The sequence below is a fragment of the Pelobates fuscus genome, chromosome 8 (genome assembly GCF_036172605.1).
Source record: "Pelobates fuscus isolate aPelFus1 chromosome 8, aPelFus1.pri, whole genome shotgun sequence".
NCBI lineage: Eukaryota > Metazoa > Chordata > Amphibia > Anura > Pelobatidae > Pelobates > Pelobates fuscus.
The window spans coordinates 176,760,603-176,785,168 of NC_086324.1; the positions used below are offsets into that span (position 1 = coordinate 176,760,603).

General features: G+C 47.6%; 1 protein-coding gene across 1 annotated transcript; it reads left to right on the plus strand.

The window, feature by feature from the left end:
- The first annotated feature begins 2,274 nt into the window (after nt 1-2,274).
- On the plus strand, nt 2,275-14,542 carry LOC134571401 (uncharacterized). Its single transcript, XM_063429606.1, has 5 exons — nt 2,275-2,327; nt 10,636-11,023; nt 11,598-11,724; nt 12,912-12,985; nt 14,178-14,542. Exons 2-5 carry the CDS (start codon nt 10,711-10,713, stop codon nt 14,540-14,542), a joined length of 879 nt encoding a protein of 292 aa, XP_063285676.1. The 5' UTR covers nt 2,275-2,327; nt 10,636-10,710.
- Nucleotides 14,543-24,566: the final 10,024 nt, after the last annotated feature.

Here is a 24,566-nt window from a genome sequence, read left to right on the forward strand (position 1 = left end):
CTTGTGAAACGAACTAGGGGAATTCTTTCCGATAAAGTTTTAATAGTGAGTTCATCACAGTGTCTTAGGGGGTGTTGGTGTCTAAAATAATGAGCACAGATAGGACACTCCATGTATTGGGGGGGTCAGGATATAGGCATGTTTATAGACTAACTAAGGGTAATTTGTGAGCACAGCTGAATAGTTGTTTGTATCTAAAGGATTGGATAAATGAAAATAAATAAAAGATTCTCTAATGTCTTTAGTCCAGATGTGGAGCATATGTGGCAAGATCTCGGTGTAGGATCTGGGCCTAAAGTTTGCAATGCCTTTCAGTCTAGTTCCAGAAGTAAAAATCCTCATTGTGTGTCAGCAGCGGGGAAGGGAAAGATGAGATGTTACATCTCATCGCTGTCGAAAGCTATATTCTCGTAGTGGCTTAAGTGTATTGAGTACCTCTTTTCGAGCCAAAATCTTGACTAATCATACGAAGATTCTGGCATTACGCCTTCAACCTCATATTCCACAACTTATACACCCAGATCGAGTGGTTTTCGAAAAAAACAGGGAATCATAAAATAACACAAGTCAAACACTCATTATCACACATGGAAAAAGTAAGGGGGCAGGGGGCCTTCTATTGCTGAGAAAGCTTTCTACAGAGTTTGCTGGTAATATCTCTTAATCATATGGGAGTAGGTACTCACTAAGAAAATGAATTGGGGCCCTACATAGAGAACCGAAGGCACAGCTAATAGTAAATGGAGCGCTAATGAAGTGCTTCCAGCTCCGAAATGGAACCTCCCCACTGCTTTTTGTCAGACAGAATCTGAATATCACAGGCATTGACACAAAAGAAACACAACATAAAATAGCAGCTTATGCTTTTTTGTCAAAAACCCTGAGGTCTTCCTAACGAACATTGTTAAAGCATTTAAAGAATACGGCTCAATATCCAACCTTAAAATAAATTATTCTAAATCACATATTTTTTCTTTTCAATTTGAAATTTTTATTAGTTTTCTTCAAGTAACAAGGGGGGTACAGAAGGAAAAAGGTAAAAGCAAAGGGGAACACAATGGTACAGTTACAACTTTCCATTCTGAATACATCTGTCCATCACCTCACATTATGTATGACTTTTCCGAGTTGTGTCTGTCCACCCTTGACAGGGACCGAGGGTACTGCGTGACATGTCCCCCAAGGGGTTGTGCGTTTGTGGCATTCAGTGTATGTGCCCCTCCAGGCTATTCCACAGCAGTGTGAATTATCCAAGGTCGGGTTAGCATGGATTGGTACCTGCTATGGAGCGAGTGGAGGGGGAGGGAAGAGGAGGTATGTGGTGTACTGGGAACAGTCCCTGCTTGGCAGACCAGTGCTGGGCCCCACCCCAGAGGGTCGGGGAGGCCAGCAGTAACTTTCTGTCAAGAGTTCTTGTGCTCGGGTAATGTTGGCCCTCTATAGAACAACCCTATCTTCGTTGGCTGGTCTAGGGGTCATTGGATTGCGGTCCAGGGATTGAAAACACAACTCTGTGTCTCTTTTTTTTTTTACTTCAACTGCCCTTTATTTTTGAGTACCACTCCCTGATTGCATGTATGATCCCTTTGCGCAGACAGCATTGCGTTCATACGTTCATACGACCAGTGCAGGTCTACGTGGTTAATGAGGTCATCCACAGTCGGGATTTGTTTTTTTTTTTAGTCTTGAGATTAACAAGTTAGCTGATATTAGGGTGTAGTAGAGTATCATTCGGGTCCATTTCGGGAGGACCTGTGGCAACATAAATAAGATGCACACCGTTGTATTATCTAACCTGGGCATGGGGGTTATTTTTTTTGAGCAGGTTCATTATGGGGTTCCAGAAGGGCTGGATAGTCGGACATGACCACCAGATGTGGAGCATAGTGCCTATTGCCTTTCTGCATCTCCAGCAAATGTTAGTGGACAATGTCCACATTCGGAGCAGCCTGTCCTGCACCAAGTACCAGTGATATAGGAGCTTGTGCTGGAGTTCTAGGTGGGAGACACAAGCAGTTAAGCCTTTGTGTTAAGCCTACACACACTGTTTCCCATCCCTCCTCCTCTATATTGTACCCTAGTTCTTTGTGCCATGCCCTCTGAATATTGTCTAGTGGGAGATCCGCCTCCCCATTCAACAGGGTGTATCCCTGAGATATGAGCTTCCTAGGGGGCATGTGCTTCTGGTTGGTTGAGTTTGGTGGTATGCAGAGCTTGCCTATTAGGAATGATTTCAATTGTAAATAGTAGAACAGGGACCTGTGTGGAAGGTTGTATTGGGTCTGGGCCTCCGGAAATGTCAACAGGCGGACCCTGTCAAAGACCTGGTATACATGGTGCACTCTGTGTTTGGCCCATGTTTCACAGTGGAATGTCGGGACCAGGATCACTGAGGGTCTGAGTGTTGGGCAGTAAGGAGGTGATGGGTGGCCTGGATCTCCCCGGCACGCACAACAAGACTCTAAGCTCCCTAGGGCACTACCAGTGGGATTCTATCTCTACCAGTGGCGTAGCGTGGGTTGTCAGCACCCGGGGCAAGGCAAGTAATTTGCGCCCCCTAACCCGTGGATTTTAGCACTCGAGTCTCTTCCACCAGATTAGTTAAAGAAACCCTTACTGCCAAGCACATGTATTGTTCGTTATGAAAATACTTATGTAATTAAAGTAAAATGCATCTAAATACAAGTTTATTTTCCAACACGTTATTGAGTGCGAACATGCATTACACATTCTCCACATTTTCAGCAGGTCTATGAATACAAATATACAAATGTAGTAACCTAGCACTAACAGACACACACACACACACACACACTAACAGACACACACACTAACAGACACACACACACACTAACAGACACACACACACATACATACACACATACACACTAGCAGACACATACACACTAGCAGACACACACACACTAACAGATACACACACACTAACAGACATACATACACACACTAACAGACATACATACACACACTAACAGACACACACACTAACAGACATACATTCTATAGCTAGACTCCCGGTTCCAAATGAAAACCTGAAGTCCAAAAAAGGAAGTCACCGGGTTGTACTAATGAGCAGGGGGTAACCCTTAATTAGTAAACACAAAAAAAAGAAAAAAATATACTAGTTCACTGACACATATGCCCAGACGGGTACTGTGCCAGGAAAAAGTTGTACAACCCTGTAGAAGTATGCTAAACAGTTAAAAGAAAAATATTTATTGAAACTAAAATCACTTAGTCTCCTGCCAGAATAGATACAAAAGTAGGGTAGGCATCAGCCAATAGCAAAGCTGCAGGTAACAGTCCAAGGTAGAAAGGACTAATATATGTATACTGCAAGCAAACAGTCTATATACACTTGACAGGTGTATAGTCGCCATTTGGGCAGTCGGAATCCAGGACAAACCACCCCCATATCCTAACCCAATAACACACAGACACTAAGTAATATGGGGAAATTTGTCCACAGCTTTATTAACCAATAATTAATAATAATATTAATAATAATAATAATTAATAACGATAATAAATTAACAGATAAACATGGGTCATTGCCCCCCATACTCCGCCCCCTCGCATCCTGTTCCTTCGGCTACCATACAAAAGGCAATGACCCCCATATAATAACACATATACATATTTATAACATACACCAACATTATTCCAAAGTGCCAACCATCCATTAACCACGGCAGGGGTATACCCGGATACCCCTGCCCCACCAGGTTCTGAGCCACCTCCAGGACTCGAAACCTCTCAACCACCGATGACCACAATTAGTTTATTCCACCTCACGTTCATCCAGGGGAGCCTATTTCCTCTCCTTCAGCTCCCCGTCCCGCCACAAGCTCAGACCTTGACCCCTTAAGCCGTCTGAGCTCCGCCACCCCGAAGAAACAGAGCCATCCGTATACCATCCTGCCAACCCAAGTTGAGCAGGTCCAAACACACATCCGAGAGGTGAACACCATCCGAGCGGTAGTATCCTGGCAACCCTTCCTCCAGCTCAAGGTGCCTTACCACCACACCCCCTACCTTCCGGACAAAGCTTGCCATCAAGCTATTCACTTTCTTCCTGCACCTATCCATAGCCACCAGATCCCGAGCGTGCCGCCACCGGCGCCGCGGGACAATCTCCGACCAGACCAACATGACCCCCGGAAGCAGGCCCCTCAACTTATTGATGTCCTGCTTCATCCACTTCACCAGCCGGCGTTGCGGCGTTGCGGCCCAGGTCATTACCCCCAATATGTAGGACCAGCAAGTCTGGCGTGTATCCTGCTGCCAGCATCCCAAACAGTGCACCACAAACATCCCCCCAGCAAAATCCCCGATACCCAAACCAACGAACTGCCAACTGGCCCCTCGGAAAACCCAGCTGCTGGCCTTGCGCTCGAGCTGCGGCCCTCCTCTCGGCCCAGAAGACAAACGAATGGCCCACGATCCATGCCACACGCCCTGGGGGGGAAAAACAAATGATGAGGGAAGTCCAACAGAGACCCCAACCCCAGCCCAAACAACACAGTGAACCATATCAATATAGCCAGTTACAAGTCTATTTCTTTTTTTTTTTTTTTTTTTTTTTGCATAAAACGGTCCCCAAGTCCATCACTCCAACAGACCCAACCGGACGTAGGAACGGAATCTTACCGATTCCCACCTCCCGATCCGCTTCACCACCTCGTCCCCCAATCCCAACCGTGCCGCCTCCGTGGCCGCCCCAATACGGAACGAGTGCGTTCCAAATCGTTGAGCACGAAGCCCTAACTTGCCCAAGCCCAACCGAAAAACTTTCGTGAACTGGAACCGAGAAAGGGACGATCCGTCGGCATGTACCAACAAGGAACCCCCCATCGCTGGCCTCCGCGCCAGGTACTCCGCCGTAGCAGCCAACGGGCACAAAGCCGAGCCTGGCAAGGCCCCCAGTGTCACGTCCCGGCCCACGCCGCGGACGTCCGTTTTGGATCTGCCAAGGTGCACCACCACCTTCCTATCCAAGACACGAACCCCCGAAAATTGCAGGCCCCCCTGCACCATCTTATTAGCGCTCACCAATTCCCCAATCCGGAATGCCCCAAAAAACGCCAAAATAAACGCCACCTTGAACAGCGAAGCCTCGAACCCATCGAAACAGATCTCAGGCAATAGACCCACCAAATCCCCCAGTAGCCGAACCGACACCGGGCGCCTGGTATCTGGCGACCTGCGTCCCCTGCGATAACCCTTCAGGGCTTGCCTGATGATGAAGGTCTTGGTAAAGTCCTCCTTCCCATGCCACCTAAACCAAAACGCCATTGCCGCCATGGACCTGTCCACCACGGCAGGCGACGCCCCTTGTGCCAGCAACTGACAGGTGTACCACAGGAAAGCATCCCGCAGGGCATCCCCGCCGTCCATGGCCAACCCGTCCAGCGACCGCTCCCACAAGCCCCAAACCTTACTGTACGAGGCCCAAGTGGCCGGTGCTAGAGAAGCCTTCACAAGTCCTCCAAGCAGGATGCTCCCAGCTGCCAAATCTCGTCCGGGCAAGCCTGCCCTTCCTTCGATGCCCCCGGCGCTGCCAGCCAGAATCGGGACCACTGAAAACGAGAGAGAGCATCAGCCACCTCATTCAAATAGCCGGGAACATGGCGCGCGCGAAAAACAACATTCCGAGACATACACAGCAACACCAGGCGCCTAAGCAGCTTAACCACCGGCCTCGAGGCCGCAGACTGACGATTCACCGCGTGAACCACTGCCATGTTATCCGAGAAAAAGACCACTTTCCGATCGCGCAGCCCGTCGCCCCACAGTGCCATCGCAACGACCAACGGGAACAACTCAAGGAAAGCCAAGTTGCGCATAAGAGGGCTCGAACCCCAAGATTCCGGCCACCTCTCCGCGCACCAGCAGCCACCGAAATATGCCCCAAAGCCCACACTGCCCGATGCATCCGTGAAAAGCTCCAGCTCGGCCGACGACTGGCCCTCCTGCCGGAACAACACCGTCCCATTAAAATCCCGCAAGAAGGCATCCCAAATGCCCAAGTCCGCTCTCATGGCCGCCGACACCTGGATGAAATGGTGCGGGGACCGAACCCCCGCGGTAGCGGCCGACAAACTGCGACTGAAGACCCTCCCCATTGGAATGACCCGACACGCAAAATTGAGCAGCCCAATCAGAGACTGGAGCTGCCGCAGAGTAACCTTGCGCGCCCCGGCCACAGCAGCCACCGCCACTCTAAGCCTGTCCAGCTTATCCCGGGGCAGCCGGAATTCGCCCAACCCAGAGTCAATCTCCAGACCCAGGAAACTCAGACACGTGGTCGGGCCTTCAGTTTTATCCGCCGCCAGCGGAACCCCGAAGTGGCCCGCCACCCACTCAACCGTCCACAGCAGGCGCAGGCAATCCAAGGAATCAGCCGGCCCCACACACAGAAAATCATCCAGATAATGCACAATAAAACGACTCCCCGCTTCCACCCGTACCACCCATTCGAGAAAAGTGCTAAATTTCTCAAAATAGGAGCACGAAATGGAACAACCCATGGGCAGGCACAAGTCCACGAAGTAGGCCCCTTCGAAGAAACACCCCAGTAGGTGATGACAGTCCCGGTGGACCGGCAGCAGCCGAAACGCGGCCTCAATGTCCACTTTAGCCATCAGAGCCCCACGCCCGGCCCGCCTAACCAGATCGACCGCCCGGTCGAAAGATGCATATGACACCGAGCACAAGACCTTATGAATACCGTCATTCACCGACTCCCCTTTCGGGTACGAGAGATGGTGAATGAGTCTAAATTTACCCGGCTCCTTCTTGGGAACCACCCCAAGTGGGGAAATCCGCAGGCCTTCCAGCGGAGGCACTGCGAACGGGCCCGCCATGCGGCCCAGCCCGACTTCTTTGCCCAGCTTCTCCCTAACCACGTCCGGGAAGTCAGCCACAGACTTAAGGTTGCGCAGCCTCCCCGAACCCCCCTCCCGCTCCTGAAACGGAATAAAAAACCCTGTCGCAAAACCCGCCAGGAGCACAGCAACATCCGCCCTGTTACCGTAGCGGCTTAGCCACGGCTCCATCGCGCTTAGCCTCACTGGGGTTAAGCCCAGGGGAAGCGGATGCACCCCCCCCCCCGGCCGCGACAGCCGCACCGGCGCCACCGGACTTACCCTTCTTGAAGCAGCGGTTGAGCCCATGAGCGCCTCCGCAGCCGGAGCACTCGTGCTTGAAACGACAGGTGGCCCCCCATTTGCATTGGCCCTCATTATAGAGCCAGCATAAGCCCTTTTGGTAAGGTGGCCGACGAGGCGGACTGCCCCCTTGCGCCGGCCGAGTTCTGAAAGGGCTGCGCCTTTTGCGCCATCATCAGCTTCATCCAGAGCGGCAGGTCCATTTGGTCCCACCGCATACCCGGGTTAGCCGCCAGCCGCTGCCTAAACTGCTCGTCATACCGCCACCACGCCAACCCCCCGTAAGTCCGGTACGCTTCCCAAATGCCATCCAAATAGCAAAACAGAGACGAGCACAACCCCGGTGATTTCTCGCCGAGCACGCTAGCCAGCACGCAAAAGGCCCTCAACCAATTACCAAAGGACTTCGGAATCTTGCGATACCGCTTCCTCTTCTCCTCCTCCTCCTTTTTCTCGTCCTTCTTATCCTCCTCTTTGAGGTCAATAAAGTCCTCCAATGGGAGGAGGGAGAAGATCTCACAGAACTCACCCTTCCATATCTTATCCTTTACGTCCTGTTTCAAATGAACCCCCAGCGGGCCCGCAAAAGATACATACGCGTGCTGTCTAGCCGCGTCGGGGATACCCCCAGTCAACTCAGCCCGCTCACTCCCAGCCTCCCCTACTTCCTGCGGCACCACCATGTCCCCGCCCGAACTAGGCCCTGTGGAATTCCCGCCCCGAGAGCCCGTAGCCACAGCACCCGGAGCCCACACCTGACCAATGCCGCTAGTGTCACCCCCCACCCCCAATGAGTGGAGTAGTGCCTGAAGAGTGGAAACCCACTAGAGTGTAGTGACCCACTGGACTCACCGGCCAAGCCCCCCGACACCGGAACGGTGGGGGCTGCAGTGCAGATCGCCCGACGTCCAGGAAGAGGAACTTCCGCCGCTGTCCCGCCGACCGGGGAGCCCACCCGGTGCCCAGCCTGCGAGGAGGCAGAACGGCTCCGAGATCTAGGACAAGGAGAAGAAGTCCTGGGTAGGGTGTAACGGACATCAATACCCCTCCCGTCACGACCCCGGGAGCGCCTGCTCTGCACCGAAGCCTCCCGCTGACCTCTACCACCACGTGACACCTGGGAACCCCTGGGGCTACGACTCCTCCCGTCACTACCAGCAGGCCGCCCCTGCCGACCATACCTACTCCTGCCCCCCCCTGTGGCATAGCTCCCCCTAGCGACCTTCCCGCCAAGAGGGCCCCGGCCGGAGCCCTCTGCACTTGCCTGTTGCCTCCCAGGCCGGCCATGCGGTCTCCCGGATCCAGGCTCATCATCATCGTCACTCTCCGATGGGGGGGAAGCCCTCCTAGACCTCCCCTCCGTGGGTCCCGAACCACCAGGGGGCCGCCCGGCCACCTCCGACCCGAAAGCAGCAGCGCCCCCGTCCACGATATCCTTCTGTCGCCGAGTGCTCATCCGAGGCTCCGGCCGCACGCAGGGAGGCAAGGCCTCGACCACGCGGCTCCCGGGCCTGCTGCCGGTCGCAACCGAAACTCCACTGCTTCCAGGGACAACTTCACCGGGCCCCGCGCCCGGGCTTAGCCTCCTCGGGGGCCTCCGGGCCCGGACCTCCCGCCATCGCCGTCTCCCGCCATCGCCGTCCCGATCCGCCGCCTCCGCCAGGGCAAGGCCTAGCTGTGCCCGTAGCCAGTCCACACCCTGATGCCGTGCTGCCGACCTGATCCCCTCCAACAAACGCTCCACGTCGTCCATTGGCCCTGCAGAGGAGACAAAAGAAATCCGACCAAGCAAAGTCCGCGCACACCAAGGTGAACACAACCAGGTAGAAAGTTAGAATGACTCACCTAAAATGGCTGCTCATTTAAATAGCCAATCCTACTTACCCATAATTCCAACCCTTGCTTACTTCCTCCTAAGCCCGCCTCCTAACCCCTGTCAAGGCCTTTTTCTGCTTAGCTGCGCTCTAGCTACATGGGGCTACAATATAGTCTGGGGATCACCCAAGAATCTCTCTGTCTGTTACTCCATACTAACAACTAAAAAGCTGCCTTAGACGGAACTCTGTTACCTCAGCATAGCATAATGCTAATGCCTACTATTACTACCAGATCTAATGAGGGACTAAGATAAATATCTAAGTGCTACTACCCACAACCCCAGTGCATAGTGAAAAAAAGAATCAAAGTAAATAAAATAAAATAAAGAAAAAAGCCCAACGCGCGTTTCAGCGTATCAAGATCTGGTAGTAATAGTAGGCATTAGCATTATGCTATGCTGAGGTAACAGAGTTCCGTCTTAGGCAGCTTTTTAGTTGTTAGTATGGAGTAACAGACAGAGAGATTCTTGGGTGATCCCCAGACTATGTAGTGTATATAGACTGTTTGCTTGCAGTATACATATATTAGTCCTTTCTACCTTGGACTGTTACCTGCAGCTTTGCTATTGGCTGATGCCTACCCTACTTTTGTATCTATTCTGGCAGGAGACTAAGTGATTTTAGTTTCAATAAATATTTTTCTTTTAACTGTTTAGCATACTTCTACAGGGTTGTACAACGTTTTCCTGGCACAGTACCCGTCTGGGCATATGTGTCAGTGAACTAGTATATTTTTTTCTTTTTTCTGTGTTAACAGACATACATACACACACTAACAGACATACATACACACACACACACTAACAGACATACATACACGCACACACACTTACAGACATACACACACACTCACATTTTTAACACATATTTTTTTTTTTAAATGTAACCCCCCCCCAGCATCCTTACCTTTGGAAATGCTGGGGGGGAGGGGGTTCTCTTCCTCCCTGGTGGTCCAGTGGCTGCTGGGCGGGCAGCATTGGTGGGCGGCAGGCTGGCGAGGGAGCACTTCCCCTGAGCTGTCTGCTCAGCTCCCTCACGCATCGCAGAGTGAGGCTGGGAGCCAGAATATGACGTCATATTCCGGCTCCCAGCCTCACTCTGCGGCGCGCGAGGGAGCTGAGCAGACAGCTCAGAGGAAGTGCTCCCTCGCCGGCCGCCCACCAATGCCGCCCGCCCAGCCTAGCAGCCCGCCGGCATGTCTGTTAGCCGCAAGGCTAACAAGACATTTGCCTTGGGCATTTGGGGGCGGCTTTTTTTGCCGCCCCCTGGAAAATTTCCCGCCAAGGCCTTAATAGATATCTTGAAAGACACATGCCTTGTGTGCCTCGCGGCTAATGCGCCCCCCCAGATGTTGCGCCCGGTGCGGCTGGCCCCCCCTGCACTCCCCACCCTACGCCTCTGATCTCTACCCATTGGTAAATCGCATATTTTAATGTTAATGTCCTGGAAGATGTACTCTCCCGCTCTGATAGAGCTTTCCTTTTCAATGTGCTTTAATAGATATCTTGAAAGACACAGCTCTGATCAGACTTTACCACATTCTGTCTCTTTGTTTTGTGTTGTTTATTTAGGTAGAGAATAATAGAAACAGTCTCCATAATCAGATCTTTCCAGCTGATCAATACCTGAATATTGGTGCATCCAATATGAGTATTGATGAATACAGACAGACAATCAATAATTACAGCCTGGATAACTGTAAACATGGGAATCAGGGCTTCGAACGAGTTCTCTTGCAGCTGTTCGGTTTACCAGGTAACGGCAAGTCATCCTTCATCAACTCCTGTAAGTTTGTCCTGGACGGAGTTTACAGAGAATTTGCAGAAGCAAGGGCATCGGATGGTGGATGTATTACAAGGAGAGTGCCCTTTGAGCTCACCAATGTTATAATGATGGTTGATAATCGTGGCTGTCCGACACTCGACAAATACGAGACAGGAGAGATTTTTGCCCAACTTGGTAAGTTAACAAAGTCTAATAAAAACAATAATTGTAGATACACTGACAGATACCTATAATAAAGCCATTTTGAAACAACGCTGGAAAAGTGAGTCAACTGAGTTACCAATGTGGCCGAGAAGGGGGCAGTATAAAATGTACATGAACACTACCGTAATTGACACCTCATGGTTCTACAGGCATCATTCCACTAACTGAAAGCACAGAGCACTATAAAGGTTTACAATGAAGGTTGGGTAATAGGCAATCAATTAGACTGGGTGGAGTTTGATTAAATAAAACTAGACTAGGATGGTGAGATGAACAATTCCTGCCCACTGATAACGTGATCTCAAAGTGAAGGGTCTGGGTATCCCGGGGTAAAGCCCTGATAAAATAGTTCATGGTATTATAAAATGTAAGTCTAGTTTGCTCCATCACTACCATGTTTGTCAGATAAAGTCCGTCCATTCACACCAGGTAAGTCAGACAGCTCTGTATTATTCAGTAAGAGGCTCGATGAACCCATTGTATCTTGCTGATCAAATCATATAAATGGAAGTGAGATTTATGTTTTGTCAATGTGTAATTTCAGCCAATTTATTGCCTCTTAATGAGACTGTGACATGGTGTAAAGATTATTCAGAGAATGTAGATCGATTGATGGAAGCAGATAAAACGGCCGATGACAAGGATTTTATTGTCCCGATCTTTGTGCACAGGTCAGTGATTATTGCTTATTATGACCTATTTTCATTCTATGTCTGTTTTGGGATTCAAATAGAGAGAGAATTATGGGAAACCTAGTCTAAAATCAGCAATGAGAATCAAGACTGCATATAGAGTATAACAAAGAGTTATCTCTGATATATTTTATTAATAGTTTACATTAATTTGGGTTGGTACAAATCTGCTCCAATATCTATCATTGCTGGTGCTTATCTGGTGACAGCCAGTTCAACCATAGTTACAGTTACAAAGCTGAAAAATGACTTACGTCCATCAAGTTCATCCTTCCTCACATATGTTGTTGCTGTTGATCCAAAAGAAGGCAAAAAAACCCAGTCTGAAGCGCTTCCAATTTTGCAACAAACTAGGAAAGAAATTCCTTCTTGACCCCAAAATAGCAGTCAGATGTCTCCTTGGATCAAGCAGCTATTACCCCACTAATTATAAATTATATCCCTGTATATTATGTTTTTGCAAGTATTTATCCAATTGCGGTTTAAACATCTGTATGGACTCTGATAAAACCACCTCTTCAGGCAGAGAATTCCACATCCTTATTGCTCTTATTGTAAAAAAAAACAAAAAACTTTTCTTTGCCTTAGATGAAAAACCAGACAGCTAATGCCAGCTGGGTCTACAAGGAAGATGGGGGTTAGGCAGTCGTGTACCCCATCTGTGTGATGTATTATAGATGTAAATATAAAACACGATGTAACGATAAAACAAAAGTAGCAAACAGCTCACAAACAGCCCAGTGCCCTATTTATAAGATTTAGCAAAATCCAAGCTCAATGAAGTGGTCTGAGTGCCAGGTCCCCAGGTTTTAACCCTTCAGATGTAAACATAGCAGTTTCAGAGAAACTGCTATGTTTACATTGCAGGGTTAACCCAACCTCTAGTGGCTGTCTTCCTGACAGCCGTTAGAGGCGCATCTGCGACGCTGGAGGCGAATTTTGCTTTACAAACAAGACAAATAACTGGAACTAACTGAATATTAAAATGTAAAAGGGTAAGAAAGTGATAAAGGAAATACAATATGTTGGGGTACTGAAGAATGGACCTCATGATGTATGTTACGCCCAGAACCTCCCAGTTTGTATTATGCTGATATTAGCAATTATTTCACTCAATTTATCTGTCTTTCTGTTTCATTAATATATTTGTGTTTTACTTTTTTTAGCATAAAAAACAAAATATCAGGACATGAAGTTGATACATACAGAAATATTCTAAAAACTGCCACAGACCTGACAGGTAAATATGCTCAGCCTGAATTATTACAGTGGGAAAGCTACTATACACTGGGACTACACTATAGTCACCAAAACAAGTTTATCTTATATGCTCTGTAATTGAACTTTAATTACATACAGGAGGATCATGTAGGGTCTAGCAAGCTATTAACATGAGCAGAAGATATTAAATTCTAAATTAAACAATATTTACAATAAAAGAAAGTGTAAACATTAGATCTCACTTTACAGGAAGTGCTTAGGAAGGTTGTGTAAGTCACCTGCAGGGAGGTGTGATCAAGACTGCAAAAACAAAGAGATTTAACTCCTAAATGGCAGATAATTGAACAGTGAAACTGCAAGAGCATGATCTATACACCAAAACCACTTAATTAATCTAAAGTTGTTTTGGTGACTACAGTGTCTCTTTAACTCCAATTTAGCAGAGACCGATCTGCAGTATATTTCATGTAAACACGTCATAAAGTAACAATAGTAATAATAAACTGTTCAGCTAGAAATATGTTCAGTCCTAAACCTTAGTGTCTCAAACCCTGAAAAAATATTTACAAACATCAATGTTAACAAAGCCCCAACTGCTGTGATCCAAGGAGATATCTGACTGCAATTCTGGGGTCAGGAAGGAATGTTTTCCTAGTTTATTGCACAATTGGAAGCACCTCAAACTGGGTTTTCTACCTGCATTTGGATCAACAGCAAAAACATATGTGAGAAAGGCTGAACTTGATGGACGCAAGTCTCTTTTCAGCCTATGTGACTATGTAACTATGTAACTATGTAACTATGTAACAATGTCGCTATGTCACAATGTAACTATGTAACTATGTCACTATTCACATTGATGCAATATGACCAACAAGATAGAGAGTTACATAGTAATCAAGGTCTGAAGAAAAACCTGAGATCTATCCTATTCAGCCATCAGCAAAGTTGAAGAAAAATCATCCTAAAACTATCTCCTTTAAATTAAACTTTACCAAAATAACATAAGGCTATCCTAGCTATACGATAAGGCCAGGGACTAATGAAAGTATTTAGAAAATTGGGCAGACTAGATGGGCCGAATGGTTCTTATCTGCCGTCACATTCTATGTTTCTATTTATAAACTCCCCCTTGTCTGTGCAGTACATTTTGTAACATATTTCCTCTCATTTCTATGACCATAATACTGCCATGTGTTATGTTTCTCCAGGTATCAATCCCCTAGTTATTCTAACTCATAAAACCTCCGGCAATCTAAATGAGGTGCGAAAAGTGTTTGAAGACCTGGGATCCGATAAGATCTACGCGATTGAAAATTACACCTCAGAAGATCACCGAGAATTGCTGGGAAAACACGAGGAAATTCTGTCTTTTCTCTGCCAGGTTCTGAAGGAAGTCAGTTTCTGCATGGCGAAGCAGAGAGATCCAAAATGTGAAAGGAAAGACAGGATGAAGTTTATTCTTAAATACATTAAGGCGGCCGATGATGAGAAGAGAAACCAGGAATTTGGAGAAGAAACAGAAAGAATGGCGGAAGAAATAGAAAGGATGCAAAGGAAGTGCCCCGTGCAGTAATAATTGAAACATAGAAACATAGAATGTTACGGCAGATAAGAACCATTCGGCCCATCTAGTCTGCCCAGTTTTCTAAATACTTTCATTAGTCCCTGGCCTTATCTTATAGTTAGGATAGCCTTATGCCTATCCCACGCATGCTTAAACTCCTTTACTGTGTTAACCTCTACCACTTCAGCTGGAAGGCTATTCCATGCATCCGCTACCCTCTCAGTAAAGTAATACTTCCTGATATTATTTTTAAACCTTTGCCCCTCAAATTTAAGACTATGTCCTCTTGTTGTGGTAGTTTTTCTTCTTTTAAATATAGTCTCCTCCTTTACTGTGTTGATTCCCTTTATGTATTTAAATGTTTCTATCATATCCCCCCTGTCTCGTCTTTCCTCCATGCTATACATGTTAAGATCCTTTAACCTTTCCTGGTAAGTTTTATCCTGCAATCCATGAACCAGTTTAGTAGCCCTTCTCTGAACTCTCTCTAAGGTATCAATATCCTTCTGAAGATAGGTGTTACGGTTGCCTCCAGGCTGGCTGGAAGTTGGAACGTAGAAAAGGATGCTCCTAGCGCTCACCAAAGGACCATCAGCACCGCAGCCACCATAAGCACTGCAGACTCCACGAACCACCGCTGCTGGGCTGGTATCTCGCCGTCTGCTCTGCGCCCTGAACCTACGACCAGGCTCCAGGTTCCAATAGGCGAACCTCTTCCTTCTGTAGAGCGAAGCAGGATCAGGAACAAGAGCTCTTACAAGAGCTCAGTAGCTAAGGGAGTATGAAGAGCATAGCAATCCCTGTAGTGATTATAGCTGTCCCCTACAAACATGAGTCAAGGCTGCGAGTTAGAGGGTCAGAAGAGGTCTGAGATGCTGGAACACCCAGCCTGGCTTTTATTGAGGTTACATGCAAACAGGACACTCCCAGGGGGAGGCATAAAATCACCAATAACACATCTGGTGCAACCCACACATCCCCTCCCCTCAGATAAACAGTTAAACCAATTATTACATACAATAAAAATACAGGTTTTTACACACACACTGTAACTTTAAAACCATACATCCAATTTCCATAAAAGTACATTCAGACTCCGCATACATCAAACATAAACACTTCCAAAAATCAGCCAAATCCCTCCAGTGGATCAAAAGTTAGCTGGAAGTCCTTTATGACCGACCGCAAGCACAATTTCCTGCCCGAAACAGTTCCATAGATTTGGGCTGTGCGGCCGGTCAATTTCATGCCGAAAAAACGACTAAGTCCCATTTCGAACGGGACTTAGTCTCTGGAGCTGCAAGTTCAGTATGGGAGAAGGTAAGGGTCAGCGGTGTTCGGTAAAATGTGTAGCCGATTTCAGTTCCACAGAATCTTTAGCATACACCGCTGACTGCGTTCGAATGAACAAAGATGGCCGCCGCCACGTGTTCGACTGTCGAATGGCGGTCACCCAGCGTTCGGCATTTAACCTGCAGTAACCTCACAGCCTGGGAGGTAAATTGCCTGCACACTTTAGCTTCTGGGTGGTCCGCCTGTGTGGTACTTGGTTCAGTAAGCCCTATTTACTGAACCAAGTGGGAGAGAGCCAGGGGCAAGTTATTTTACAGGTCTGGGAACATAGTCTTAAAGGGACATTGTTCAGCAAAGTCACAATATGTCCCCAGACGGTTCTTAACCCCTTAAGGACCAAACTTCTGGAATAAAAGGGAATCATGACATGTCACACATGTCATGTGTCCTTAAGGGGTTAAAGGGCCATACACACCCAATAAAAGTTAATAAGTTTTCAGGGGCACAATCTTCCAGGGGCCATAGTCATGAGGAAGGAGGCTGGCAAATAGGCTTCTCCACAATCCAGGGAAGCAGGGAAATGTTCCATTTAAAGGGCCAGTTACAAATAGCGATTTGTAACAATAGGGTCTCCAGTACTGTGTACAGTACTCCAAGTGAGGCCTCACCAGTGTTCTGTACAATGGCATGAGCACTTCCCTCTTTCTACTGCTGATACCTCTCCCTATACAACCAGGCATTCTGCTAGCATTTCCTGCTGCTCTATTACATTGTCTGCCTACCTTTAAGTCATCAGAAATAATCACCCCTAAATCCCTTTCCTCAGATGTTGAGGTTAGGACTCTATCAAATATTCTGTACTCTGCCCTTGGGTTTTTACGTCCAAGATGCATTATCTTTCACTTATCCACATTAAATGTCATTTGCCATTTGGCTTATCCCTCCTGGAACATCAACCCTGTTACATATCTTAGTATCATCCGCAAAAAGACATACCTTACCATCTGCAATATCACGAATAAAAATATTAAAGAGAATGGGTCCAAGTACAGATCCCTGAGGTACCCCACTGGTGACAAGACCATGCTTAGAATATACTCCATTGACTACAACCCTCTGTTGCCTGTCACTCAGCCACTGCCTTACCCATTCAACAATATTGGAATCCAAACTTAAAGATTGCAGTTTATTGATAAGTCTTCTATGTGCAACAGTGTCAAAAGCCTTACTGAAATCTAGGTAAGCAATGTCTACTGCACCACCCTGATCTATAATTTTAGTTACCCAATCAAAAAAATCAATAAGATTAGTTTGGCATGATCTCCCTGAAGTAAACCCATGTTGTCTCTGATCTTGAAATCCATGTGTTTTTAGATGTTCAGCAATCCTATCCTTTAACATGGTTTCCATTACTTTCCCCACTACTGAAGTTAGGCTTACTGGCCTATAGTTGCCCGACTCCTCCCTATTACCTTTCTTGTGAATGGGCACAACATTCGCTAACTTCCAATCTTCTGGGATTACTCCTGTTATCAACGATTGGTTAAATAAATCTGTTAATGCTTTTGCTAGTACACCACTAAGCTCTTTTAATAGCTTTGGGTGTATTCCATCAGGTCCCATTGACTTATTTGTCTTTACTTTTGACAGTTCAAATAGAACCTCTGTAGCGGAGTAGTAATATTATCCACGGTATCTCCGCTGGTAGACAGGATGAAGCAGGTAAAATGCAGGTAGCGTAGTTACAATCCTTTTCTCCCAAAAACTAGACGACACATAGCTTGGATGTTAGAACACTGGCATCTCACCAGGCTGAGTCACTCTCTTTATTGATTACAGCTTCCTTTAAGCACAGACCTCCGCAGGGGGGGGGTCTGCATTCCACACAATACACTTCCCTTAGTCCCAGGCAGGAGGGGGTTGGGTTACAGATAGCCATCTCCTGCCTTAGGAGATACCAAGCAGTACACAGGAATACACTTTACATCACATTACATTCATGGGGGGTTACACTTTAAGTGGCTGGTTTGGCCACAGATAGGAATAGCAATGCAGTAATAGCAAGATATATACAAGGACATTTCGTAAGTGGCTAGGTTTGCCACAATGCTCCCCCAGAACCAAGCCGGCATACACAGTCTGATCCCAACGGATCGGCTTGGGGATGTCCGGAGGAGTACTCACAAATCACTTTTCAAGTTCAGTTTGTCTGGATAACCCGTCGGCGTTGCCATTTTGCTTCACAGGGCGGTAGTGGATGGTAAACTCAAAAGACTGCAGCACCAAACTCCAGCGCAGCAGCCTGGCATTGTCTCCTGACACCCGGTTCAGCCACACCAACGGGTTGTGATCTGTGAGTAGCGAGAATGGTTTTCCGTACAAATAGGGCTGCAGCTTTGTGAGGGCCCACACCACGGCCAGGCATTAGAGACTGTCTTATAATTGAGCCTTCGATAGTCTACGCAGAAGCGGGTAGTTTCATCCCGCTTCGGGACCATAACTACTGGGGGGGCCCATGGGCTATCAGAAGGTTCTATAACCCCCAATTGTAACATTTCCTCGATCTCCTTACACCTATTCTCTTTTACAGACTCAGGGATGCGGTAAGGAGGCTGGCGGAGGGGTGTCTGCCCTGGGGTTTCTACATGGTGCGTGGCTAATGGGGTATACCCAGGGAGGTTAGAAAAGCTTTGGGCCTGGGCCCGCTCCTGGGTACTCAAGCGCTCTCCTAGCTGTACTGCTTCCCGATCCTCATTTTGGCCTTCTTTCTCTAGGAGGTCTGGGAGGGGCAAATTATCAAAATCCTCTGCGGCAGTGGCACAAATCGCAGTCACCTCCTCTGTGCGCTCGTGGTAAGGCTTCAGCATGTTCACATGGAGCATGCGTCTGCCCCCTGCTCCAGCGCACGGGCCAATTACATAGGTAGTGTCGCAGATTTGCTCTACCACCTTGAATGGGCCCTGCCAGGAGGCCTGCAGCTTGTCATTAGGGACGGGTCGTAGGCGGTCCCTGGCCCCCCTATCATACCATCTGCGCTGTCTTTGCTGGGCCGCTTGGAGGTTGGTATGTACGGTCTGGGTCAAAGTCTCCAAGCGTTCCCGGAACTCCAGCACATAGGGTACAATAGGGGTACCATTAGTGGTCACTCCCCCTCCCAGTGCTCTCTGATTAAATCTAGGGGGCCCCTCACCCTCCTTCCGAACAACAATTCAAAGGGAGAGAACCCAGTGGATTCTGGGGGAACTTCCCTATAGGCGAACAGCAAGTGGAGTAAAAACCTGTCCCAGTCCTTCTGCGTGTCTATGAACGTCTGGATCATCTGCTTAAGTGTTCCATTTAACCGTTCACAGAGACCGTTGGACTGAGGGTGGTAGGGCGAGTTAAGGCTAGATTTTACCCCACAGACCTTCCAGAGCTGGTGGGCGACCTCTGCAGTGAATTGGGTACCCCTATCCGAAATAATCTCCCGTGGAAATCCCATGCGGGAGAAAATTTGCATAAGGGCATCCGCTACGGTCTCTGCATGTACATTCGTTAGAGCCACCGCCTCGGGGTATCTGGTGGCGTAGTCCACTAAGGTCAAGATGTACTTCTTGCCAGAGGGACTGGGTTTTTTCGGGGGTCCGATTATGTCCACCGCTACTCTACTAAAAGGCTCTTCTATTATGGGCAGGGAATGGAGTTTGGCTTTGTAACGGTCTCCCCTCTTCCCTACCCTCTGGCAGGTATCACAGGTGTTACAGTATTGCCTAATATCCTTGGAGATACCTGGCCAGAAGAAGTTCTGCGTCAGCCGATGTTTAGTTCGGCTGATCCCTAAATGACCGGATAAGGGTATATCGTGCGCTATGCGCAGTAACTCCTGTCTATACTTTCGAGGCACAATTAACTGCTTTATGGGTATGGGAATAGACCCGGCTACTACCTTCTCTGCATACCGGTATAATAACCCTTGATCCCAAGCATATCTCTCTCCTTCTAAGCCTGCCTGGTTCTTGTCTATTCTGTCTTTGTAAACCTGCAGGGATGGGTCTAGAGCGACCTCGCTACCAAATTCTAGGGGGGCATCCCAGGGAAGGGCAGTGTGGTTATGGGGTATATTGCTTACCTGAGCCTCAGAGTCACTGGATGGGGCCGTGGTGCGGGCCTGCTGCCTGGTGATGACTGGGTAGGCCTCCTGTACAGTGGTTCGCGGAACAAAAGCGCAGGTGAGCTCCCCCAAGTCATTTCCCAAAATAACATCTGCGGGCAAGTCTTGCATCATCCCCACCTCCAAGTTCCCTGACCCCGCTCCCCAATTCAAATGTATCTTGGCAGTGGGAACCTTGTAGATCGCTCCCCTTGCCACCCGTACTGCTACACAATCCCCAGCAAGCTGGTCCTTTGGGACACGGTGGTTTCGGACCAAGGTGATGGTGGCCCCAGAATCTCTCAGTCCCTCCATACGCTTTCCTTCTACGTGGATGACTTGGCGGTGGCTTTGGTGGTTATCGGACGCTGCTTGGACGGGGTTAACTTCATGGAGGGTGCCTAAAGGTTCCTCCACCTGGGTGGCTGTGGAGGGCTGCATGAATGATTCATTCTGATAGTGTACCGCAGCCCGAGTGCCAGGGGGTCGGCCTTGCTTGGGCCATGATTGTCGTGCCCTGTTTCGGGGGCATTCTCGTTGTACATGCCCCCGTTGTTTGCAGGTGTGGCATCTGATGTGTGCCCAGGTGGGGTACCTAGGCTGGTATTGGTTGTTAGCTCCCCCGGATCGTGGGTGAGCTGTTTCGGCCAAGGCAGGCCGGTGGTTTGTCGACTGGGGGAATACCCTGGGTGGTGGGCGCTGCGCTCGCCTGGTGTCTTGATGTTCGTCCGCTAATTTAGCCGCATCTTGTAAGGTGCGTGGTTTACGATCTCTTACCCAGTTCTGCATATCAGCAGTTAGTCTCCGGTAGAACTGTTCCAACAAAAGTAATTGAATGAGATCTTCCCGGGTAGTTACTTGCGCCGCATCAATCCACCCTGTGGCTGCTCGGTGTAAGCGGTGTGCAAACTCTGCGTGGGAGTCCTGTTCTTGTTTTTTCAGGTCCCGGAATTGGAGTCGGTATGCCTCGGGGGTAATGGCATACCAGACTAGGATGGCCTGCTTTACCTTCTGGTAGTCTCTGCTGTCCTCATCAGGCACTGCCCGGTAGGCTTCTGCTGCGCGGCCAGATAATCTACCGACCAGCAGTGGTACCTGGTCTTGGGGCCCGATATCATGCAGCTGGCACAGTCTTTCAAAGTCCTGCAAATATCCATCAATATCACCCTCTGTGTCCGTGAAGTTTTTAAAGGCTTGGTAGGGAATTTTTGGTTTTCCCAGTATAATGCTGGGTGGAGCCGGTGACCCCTCTCTGGATTGCTGGTTTTGTTGGAACCGTTTGCCCATGATGTATTCTTGCACATCTGCCATGATCCTGTCAAAGGTTGCTTGGGGTGGTGTGGTTGGGTACAGTGCCATCCTGCTCCTGAACTCTTTCTGAAATTCTGTTTGCTCTTCCTCCATTGGAGGTGCTGCAGCAGCCGCTGCTCTGTCTCCTTCCATGAGCTCAGCAATAAGGGTAGCCTTTGTCTTGTTGCTGGCTATTGTTCCCCTTGCCTCTAGTAATTCCTTCAGTGTACTCCGTTTCAAAAGTGCATAATTCGTTTCCATTCACCGGCTGTTCGTGTGATTCCACGTATTCCTGAACTCCGGTTTCATCTGAATGGTTGTTTCACGAATTGCTGTTTCTTTTCCTTTGCTCGCATCAATCCCTGCCAAACTCTGCTTTGCTGTGTGGTTTGAATCCCGTCGCTTGTCACCAATTGTAGCGGAGTAGTAGTATTATCCACGGTATCTCCGCTGGTAGACAGGATAAAGCAGGTGAAATGTAGGTAAAATGCAGGTAGCGTAGTTAAAATCCTTTTCTCCCAAAAACTAGACGACACATAGCTTGGATGTTAAAACACTGGCATCTCACCAGGCTGAGTCACTCTCTTTATTGATTACAGCTTACTTTAAGCACAGACCTCCGCAAGGGTGGGTCTGCATTCCACACAATACACTTCCCTTAGTCCCAGGCAGGAGGGGGTTGGGTTACAGATAGCCATCTCCTGCCTTAGGAGATACCAAGCAGTACACAGGAATACACTTTACATCAAATTACATTCATGGGGGGTTACACTTTAAGTGGCTGGTTTGGCCACAGATAGGAATAGCAATGCAGTAATAGCAAGATATATACAAGGACATTTCGTAAGTGGCTAGGTTTGCCACACTCTTCCTCTGTAAACTCACGTGTAATAAATGACTCATTTATCCTTTTTCTTAACTGAGGTCCCTTTCCTTCATTTTCATCTGTAAATACTGAACAAAAATATTCATTGAGGCAGTCAGCTAGACCTTTATCCTCATCTACATACCTTCCTTCTTTTGTTTTTAATCTAACTAATCCTTGTTTTACTTTTCTTTTCTCATTTATGTATCTAAAAAAAAGTTTTGTCCCCCTTTTTTTACTGACTGTGCTATTTTCTCTTCTGTGTGTGATTTGGAAGCTCTTATAACTTGCTTAGCCTCTTTCTGTCTAATCTTATAGGTCATTCTGCCTTCCTCACTCTGTTTTTTTTTATAATTACTAAATGCTAACTTTTTTTTTTTTTTTTTTACTATTTTGGCCACATCTGCGGAGTACCACAGTGGTTTCTTGAATTTTTTGCTTTTACTGACAAGCCTAATGCAATTTTCTGTTGCCTTCAGTAGTGCAACTTTTAAATAGTCCCATTTCTTTTGGACGCCATTTAAATTGCTCCAGTCTGATAATGACTCCTTTACACATATTCTAATTTTAGAAAAGTTTGTTTTTCTAAAGTCTAAAACTTTTGTTTTTGTGTGGTGCGACTCAGTCACTGTTCTTATATTAAACCACACTGACTGATGATCACTGGATCCTAAACTTTCACCTACAGTAATATCGGATACCAAATCTCCATTTGTTAACACTAAATCTAGTATGGCCTCTTTACGAGTTGGCTCCTCAACGACTTATTTTAGAGACAATCCCAGTAGGGAGTTTAGAATATGTGTGCTCCTGGCACAAGTAGCTATTTTTGTTTTCCAATTCACATCAGGAAGATTAAAGTCACCCATGATGATAACTTCCCCCTTCATTGTCATTTTAGCTATTTCCTCAACTAGTAGATTATCTAACTCTTCAATTTTTCCTGGGGGCCTATAAATCACACCTACACGAGTTACTGTGTGATTACCAAATTCTAACGTAACCCAAACGGACTCTATGTTCGCCTCACTAACCTTTATTAGGTTAGATTTTATGCTATCCTTCACATACAGGGCCACCCCTCCCCCTTTCTTGCCTTCCCTGTCTTTTCTATATAAAGAGTACCCTGGTATTGCTATGTCCCAGTCATTTTTCTCATTATACCATGTCTCAGTAACAGCAACTAAATCTACACTATCAGTTGCCATTATTGCCACAAGTTCATGGATCTTATTCCCTAAACTGCGAGCATTTGTAGACATGACTCTAAGCTTATCATTTTTTAACACACTTGCTACAGACACCTTCTGTCCTTGTTTTGGGGGACAATTGGATTGATGTTTTATCACCCTTTTGCCTCCCCCCCTCCTAGTTTAAATACATCCTAGCAAAACCTCTGAACTGCTCACTGAGAACATGTGTTCCCTTTTGAGAAAGATGCAAACCATTTTTTTTGTACAGTTTATTTTTATTCCAAACAGAGCTACCATGAGAAATAAAGCCAAATCCTTGCTCCCGACACCATTCACCAAGCCACAAGTTAAAGTCCCTTATACGCATCCGCCTGTCATTCTGAGTGTTATGCACAGGCAGAACTTCAGAGAATGACAGTGTGGAAGCAACCTGCCGTATATCATTGGCAAAAACACAAAAAACTTCCTTAACCTCTGAACCCTCATTGCAAGCCAAGTCATTTGTCCCTAAATGGACAAGTACATCCAATTCCCCTTCCTGCTTTGCTTGCTTAACAATATTACAGATACGTCTCCTGTCTCTATGAGCAGTAGCTCCGGGAAGACACCTCACAAGACCACCATTGTCCATCTCCACACCTCTTATGATGGAATCCCCCAACAACAACTGCTTTCTATTAGACCTCACCATAGTCTTCAAGCCTCTCTGCACAACACCACTAGCCTCAATGCCTCTCTCCACAACACCACTAGCCTCAGTGCATCTCTCCACAACACCACTAGCCTCAGTGCCTCTCTCCACAACAGCACTAGCCTCAGTGCCTCTCTCCACAACACCACTAGCCTCAGTGCCTCTCTCCACAACACCACTAGCCTCAATGCCTCTCTCCACAGCACCACTAGCCTCAATGCCTCTCTTCACAACACCACTAGCCTCAATGCCTCTCTCAACAACACCACTAGCCTTAGTGCCTCTCTGCACAACACCACTAGCCTCAGTGCCTCTCTGCACAACATCACTAGCCTCAATGCCTCTCTCCACAGCACCACTAGCCTCAATGCCTCTCTTCACAACACCACTAGCCTCAATGCCTCTCTCAACAACACCACTAGCCTCAGTGCCTCTCTGCACAACACCACTAGCCTCAGTGCCTCTCTCTACAACACCACTACCCTCAGTGCCTGTCTCCATGACACCATTACACTCTGAAAGTACAGAAAATGAATTATGTAGAGCAACAGACTGTGCAATATGCCTTTTAT

Coding starts and splice junctions, on each gene's coding strand:
- LOC134571401 (XM_063429606.1), top strand. CDS start 10,711: ATGAGTATTGATGAATACAGACAGACAATCAATAATTACAGCCTGGAT. Junction 11,024..11,597: donor AGAGATTTTTGCCCAACTTG/GTAAGTTAACAA, acceptor GTGTAATTTCAG/CCAATTTATTGCCTCTTAAT. Junction 11,725..12,911: donor GTCCCGATCTTTGTGCACAG/GTCAGTGATTAT, acceptor TACTTTTTTTAG/CATAAAAAACAAAATATCAG.